At 39.3% G+C, this 6,601-nt stretch overlaps 1 protein-coding gene across 10 annotated transcripts in view; it reads left to right on the top strand.

Annotated features, from left to right (window-relative positions):
• The window catches only part of Ezh2 (enhancer of zeste 2 polycomb repressive complex 2 subunit), a 74,176-nt gene that overhangs the window by 44,280 nt on the left and 23,295 nt on the right, over positions 1-6,601 (top strand). For 7 of the 10 annotated variants that reach the window (XR_003848969.1, XM_029561926.1, XM_029561929.1 and 4 more), the window contains 4 exons: positions 1,418-1,538; positions 2,470-2,616; positions 5,517-5,619; positions 6,186-6,364. Coding sequence is in view for 9 of the 10 variants with exons in the window: in XM_029561926.1 (XP_029417786.1) it covers positions 1,418-1,538; positions 2,470-2,616; positions 5,517-5,619; positions 6,186-6,364 (550 nt within the window). In the remaining variant the exon portion in view is untranslated. The remainder of the gene's footprint in view (positions 1-1,417; positions 1,539-2,469; positions 2,617-5,516; positions 5,620-6,185; positions 6,365-6,601) is intronic. The other 3 variants (XM_008829750.2, XM_017797313.2, XM_029561930.1) reach the window with 1 other exon arrangement.

Raw genomic sequence — 6,601 nt, 5'->3', positions numbered from 1 at the left:
CTTTACCTATACAGCCATTGGCTGTCTTACTTGGGGCAGAATGTTCTTTCTCTTCTGCCCCATATTATTCCCATAGAGACCATACACATATGTATCAAGTATACTGTCATTGGCTAGCTCACCTGGGGCAGAACGTTCTATCTCTTCTGCCCCAGACCATTTCCATAGAAATCATAAACAGATACCAGGAAAGGGTTTGAACAATGGAGGGGATTTCCAGAGTCAGATGGAGGGCAGCTTTTTCTCAGAGGCCGGAGAGAGGGTCTGAGGGGCATTCTCTTTCACTGTAACATCTGTTCCCTACTTATCCCCCTCTTTTGGGTTCTTTGTTTTCCTTTACCTCTGTGTATACTTTCCATTTTCCTGGTTCCTGGTGTTTCATCAGGAACCATATGTATACCCACATATATGGGATTGGTGCTAGTCTGCAAAATGAGAGAGAGCATATGTCACTTGCTGACAGCAGCAGCCAGTGCTCTTAACTACTTTTTTTTTTTTTGAGACCAGGTCTCCCTGTATCCCCAGCTGTCCTGGAACTCATGTAGACCAGGCTGGCCTTGATCTCACAGAGATCCCCCTGCCTCAGGTGGGATTAAAGGTGTGCACCACTACACCAGGCTTTGTATTGAATTTTTTTTTTTTTTGGCTTTTTGAGACAGGGTCTCTCTGTAGCCCCAGCTGTCCTGGAACTCACTGTGTAGACCAGGCTGGCCTTGAACTCACAGAGATCCGCCTGCCTCTGCCTCCTGAGTGCTGGGATTAAAGGTGTGTGCCACTACACCCAGCTGTATTGAATATTTTAATTGCTAGGTCACCAAATGAAGTTTAGAAAATTTTTTTATATGAGTAGGTATAGTTGATTTTGATAAACCATATTCATCAGTTATTTCACACATAATTCCCATTTTAATATATGCAATAGGAATGTCCTTAAAACTGATGCCTCATTGCAATCTGCAGCAATAACTTTTAGGGATGCGTACAGGGTAGATTACATGTTAGACTAACAGTTACAGTAAAGTGGGTAAAGATAAGTACTCAGGAAAACATTTGTTTTTAGTTATCTCAACTTCTTTTTTGTGGTGCTAGGAATTGAACTCAGGTCTTCAACATGCTGCTAATGTGCAGTGCCACTCACATTGAAGCTTTTTATTTATTTTTATGGACATTTGTGTGTGTGTATGTGTGTGTTTGTGTTTATGCATGCATGCAAATGCCATGGCAAGCGTGCAGAGGTCAGAAGACAACTTGCTTGAGTCATTTCTCACATTCCTTCAGTGTGGGTCCCAACGTGGGTTGTTAAGCTTGGTGGCAAGTGCTCTTACCTGGTGAACAATCTTGTCAGCTCTCACTGAATTTTTAAAAATGTTTCAATAGTTATGATGTACCTAGTTTTAATTTTATTTTTAACTTTTAGGTGGAAGATGAAACTGTGTTGCATAACATTCCTTACATGGGAGATGAAGTTTTAGACCAGGATGGCACTTTTATTGAAGAACTAATAAAAAATTATGATGGAAAAGTACATGGAGACAGAGGTGAACCACATATTTATTCTCTTTAAAAAAATGCAGGAGGTGGAGTCCTGAAGAATTGAAAGATGCTTTGGTTTTATTAAGCATAGAATTTCTAAAGCAATTTTTAAAATAGAATTGAAACTTGTGTTTGACTATGGAGGGCTGACCTAGACTTATGGGCCTGAATTTTCGGTATTTCCCAAAAGTTTCAGTTTCAAGGTCTTTTTTTTTTTTGACAGGTCTCCCTGTAGCTACAGCTAGTCTGGAACTCACTATGTAGACCAGGCTACCCTTGATCTCACAGAGATATGCCTGCCTCTGGGATTAAACTGCTGGCCTGGCATCAGTTTGAGGATCTTATTTGCTGCCTCATAATTAATTATGAGTAACTGATTATGAGATAACGTATAACAGTAGTAACATGTAGATTTAATAGAAATTGTGTGTATAGATGTTAAAATGCATTAATAATATCATTTAGGACTTAAGATTCCATTGATGTTGCTTATGTGCTTCAAGAAGCCTCTGTCAAGACTGCCACAGCACCTGAAGTTGAATCATCAGGGCTTTGTGTACAGAAGGCTCTGTTGGTGTCTGAAAGAGAGGGGGTGTGTGGTCATATCATTATTAGTGGAAAACAAAGTTTGAAGTGATGAGTTTAGTGACATAAATTGTGAGGAGGCTAAAGTCCGTTAGTTCCTAGAGGATTAGAGCAGTAACAGGCACTGGAACTTTTCAGGAGGGGGTGATTCAAGAGAAAGCGACAGATATTGAAGGTAAATATTGTTTTTTCTGCCAAAGACCTGTCCTGAAATTGATCTTGACTGGCCTTACCTGCCCATCCTGTCACAGTGCTAACTGATAGTCAGGGCTACTCATTCCAAATATGAAAATGCATACATAAACTTTGTCATTACACTTTCCTTTTGTGTTTCTGACATTCGGCTTTCAGAATGTGGGTTTATAAATGATGAAATTTTTGTGGAGTTGGTGAATGCCCTTGGTCAATACAATGATGATGGTGATGATGATGATGATGATGGAGATGATCCTGATGAAAGAACAGAAAAACAGAAAGATCTAGAGGATAGTCAAGATGGTATGTATATCTAATACTAGTTATTTATAAGATAACAAATTCTTTAAAAAAATACCCAGTGTGGGGCTGGTGAGATGGCTCAGCAGGTCAAGGCACTTGCCACCAAGCCTGATGACCTGAGTTGAATTCTTGAATCCACATGACGGAAGGAAAGAGCTGATTCCTCCGAGTTGTCCTCTGATCTCCACATTCATGCATACCATGGCACACATACACATTAATACACGAAAAAAATATCAGCATGGTAAAACTTAATTCCCTCTCTTTCCTTTTGTTAAATATCACATCATGGGGCTGGAGAGATGGCTCAGCAGTTAAGAACACTGACTGCTCTTGAAGAGGACCCAGGTTTGATTTCTAGCACCCACATGGCAGTTAACAGGTGTCTGTAACTCCAGTTCTGAGGGATCCAACACCTTCTTCTGACCTCTACAGGCATTGCAAGACACGGGTGCACTTACACACTTATAGGCAATACAGTCATACACATAGAATAAAATAATAACATATTAAAAATAAAATATCACATCATAGTAGTATAATCTAATGTATTATCTGCAGCATTTCATTCTCCACTTAAGAATTTTTATTCCTTTTGACTGGCAAAAGAATATAATCCTTTTTTTGGCTTTATTGATCAGTCATCATAATCTTTATATACCATATTCATCATTATGTATATGTTATGTATTTATCACTTGTATTGATCACTTAATTCCCCCACAGCTCTACAAGGTAGATGTTAATATTGAATCCACTGTATATTTGAGGAAATGAGTTGAGAGAGGCTAAGGAACTTACCTAAGATTACACTAATGGGAAGAAATGGAACCCTGAGCCATGAGATGATGACCTAGGTCAGACTCCAGAGCTTTGCCATTGCCTCAGCAGTTCATGCCAAGGCAGAGCCTGCAGCACTGTCCTTTACTCAGCAAAACTCATATTTAATCAGTATAGAGGAATTTGGAGAGAAATTGTAGTTTCAAAACAATGTATATTCTTTATAACAGAAACACATCTTAGTGATCATCAGCTGTTGACAAGGAAATATCCAAAAGTGGCTCAGCAATCAGCTCTGACACAAAATTAATAGCCAAGAATCAAAGTCTGGGGGTTCTGTCTCTCAGTGCTCTTGAAGACTTTTCGTATTTCAGTTCTCTCTTTGAATACTACAGGCATTTTAAAGCTTTTTGTATGAGAAGTAAGTGATGCTGGTCATGGTGGCACATGCCTGTAAACCTAGCTTTTGGTGGGCCGAGGCAAGAGAGTAAGATGTTCAAGGACATCCTCAGCTACATAAAGAGTTTGCTGCTAGCTTGGATCTCACTAAATGAACTCTTCTGCCCAGAAAATAAAGAAGAAACAAAACCAAGTCAGTTCTAATGGGGCATGCTTTTGTAATGTTAGCACTTGGGAATCAGAAAGAGTGGAATCATCAAAGTAGGCTGGCAAGATGCTCAGTTGGAAAAATTGCTTGCCAAGCAAACCTGATGGACTTCTTGAATTCAGTCCTTGGATCCCACTGTAGAAAAAGATCACCAAGTCCCAAAAGTTGTCCTCTGACCTCCACACTTGCATTGTGGTTTAAGCACCCACACATGGACACATATACGTACACCTCTCTCTCTCTCTCTCTCTCCTCCCCCCCTTTCTCTCTCTCTCTCCTCCCCCCCTTTCTCTCTCTCTCTCTCTCTCTCTCTCTCTCTCACACACACACAGACACACAGACACACACACACACACACTCACACACACACACACACACACACACACACACACAAATACAAGGGGCTGGAGAGATGGCTCAGTGATTATGAGTGCTTGCTGCTCTTCCAGAGGAGATCCAAGTTTAGTTCCAAGGGATCCAGCACCTCTTCTGACTTCCATGGATGCCTGAACACATGACATTAACCGACAGGGACATACATAAATAAAAGTAATAATAAAAAACCCACCATAAAACTTGTTGTTTTGAGACAGGGTCTCACTTAGAGACCTAGCTAACTTAGAACTCACTATATAGAGACTATGCTGGCCTCTAACTCACAGAGATCCATCTACCCCTGCCTCCTAAGTGCCAGAATCAAAGGTGGGTACCACAGTGCCCACTTGTTGCAAATATGAACCCTCAACACTTGTGGCACCATGCACAAAGCCAGTGCAAACCTAAACAAGACAGAAACCCAGCATGGGTGGGGGATGTGGTCAGGAACCTCAGCTCTAGTTGGGGCAATTGGTAGCTATCTGGAGAGGGAGAGTCAGTTTTCCTTATTGATGTTTCACCTGGTGGGTTGACTAGATTCCAAGGAATAGGCACATACCCAAGAACAGTTTGGAAACACAGATCAGACTCTATAGGACTTAAAAAAAAAAAAACAAATAGTAACAGAGGACATGAAGTCGGTGGAGGTTAGTAAGGAGGTGGTATGAAGGGAACGGGTCTGAATTTAATCGAAATACATTGTATGAAATTTTTTTCTTATTTTTATTTTTTATGTGTATTGTGTACATGTGTGTAGGTGTACCCATGTTGTGCAATGTTTGTGGAGTTCAGAAGAGGGGATCCCCTGGAACTGGAATTATAGTTGTTAGCCACCATGTGGGTGTTAGGAACCAAACCCGGGTCCTCTGCAAGAGGAGCCAGTGCTCTTAACTGCCGATCCATCTCTCTAGCCCCTATTGTATCAATAAAAATATTTTTAGGAAATTACCACAGTTTGGAGTCCAACCTGTTTATACATAGTTTCAAGCCAGTTAGGGAGATCCTGTCTCAAAAAAAGAGCAATGTTGACAGTTTTTTAGAAATTCAGCTTTGTTGAGATACTATTGTGTGGAGAAAAATGAGATCAAAACTTAGTTTCTACCATTCCTCCCTCCCTCCCCCCTTTGTAATTCTTTAGATAAAGAAAGTCGACCACCTCGGAAATTTCCTTCTGATAAAATTTTTGAAGCCATTTCCTCAATGTTTCCAGATAAGGGCACGGCAGAAGAACTAAAAGAAAAGTAAGTAAATTTGTTTGTTTTAGGCAGTAGTAATTCATCATCTTGCTTTATTAATAAGTGGAATTCTATGGCTGATGAATGACTCCACTTGTTTGCAGGGTGGCTCACATGATATGTCAAGGAGAGAGTGAGTGTATGTGTGTGTGTCTGTCTGTGAAGTATATGATGATAATATATATCATACATTTGTATATATCATCTGTACTGGAAAGTGTTTCTTGTATATAGAGTACATGTGTGTATATTCGTACACATAATAAACTCACGTACAATAAATAATATGTTGTAGAAAACCTTTTATGGACACTCAGATTTTGATATTTAATTAAAATTAATATAATATTCTCTTCCATGATACATTTGAATAGTATATTAACGAGTTTGATTCTTGATATGTCATGCATCATATGTGATTCTTCTTGAAGTAAAGACTGCTTGCTGTAGGTTACCTTACTTTTGTTTTAGGTAAGGTAAACATTGAAAAAAAGAAACCTTTTAGAAACTTTATTTTCAAAAAAAGTGAAATTTGTTTCTGCTTTAACTACATTTTTCTTGGTCACTGTCAGGTATAAAGAGCTCACAGAGCAGCAGCTCCCAGGTGCTCTTCCTCCTGAATGTACCCCAAACATAGATGGACCAAATGCTAAATCTGTTCAGAGGGAGCAAAGCTTACATTCATTTCATACACTTTTCTGTCGGCGATGTTTTAAGTATGACTGCTTCCTACATCGTAAGTGCAATTATTGTACGTTTTCATTTTCTATCTTTGGAGTGGAATTATATACTAAAGCAACTTGAAAAGTGCCGTCATTTATTACAGCTAGATTTTGTAGTAAACACTGAGAGAGATGTTATATCCCAGCACTGTTACTTTACTTGCTTTGAGGATTGCTCTAAAATCTTTCATGTACTTTTACTCACTGCTTCAGCTATTCTTTTTTCCACAAAGGTTAGTGTTTTATAATGAAAGTATTTTTATGAA

Source organism: Nannospalax galili, unplaced genomic scaffold (assembly GCF_000622305.1).
Source record: "Nannospalax galili isolate Female #2095 unplaced genomic scaffold, S.galili_v1.0 scaffold234, whole genome shotgun sequence".
Lineage (NCBI taxonomy): Eukaryota > Metazoa > Chordata > Mammalia > Rodentia > Spalacidae > Nannospalax > Nannospalax galili.
Note: the sequence above shows the minus strand (reverse complement) of the source record. Positions and strands in the feature narration are given on the sequence as shown.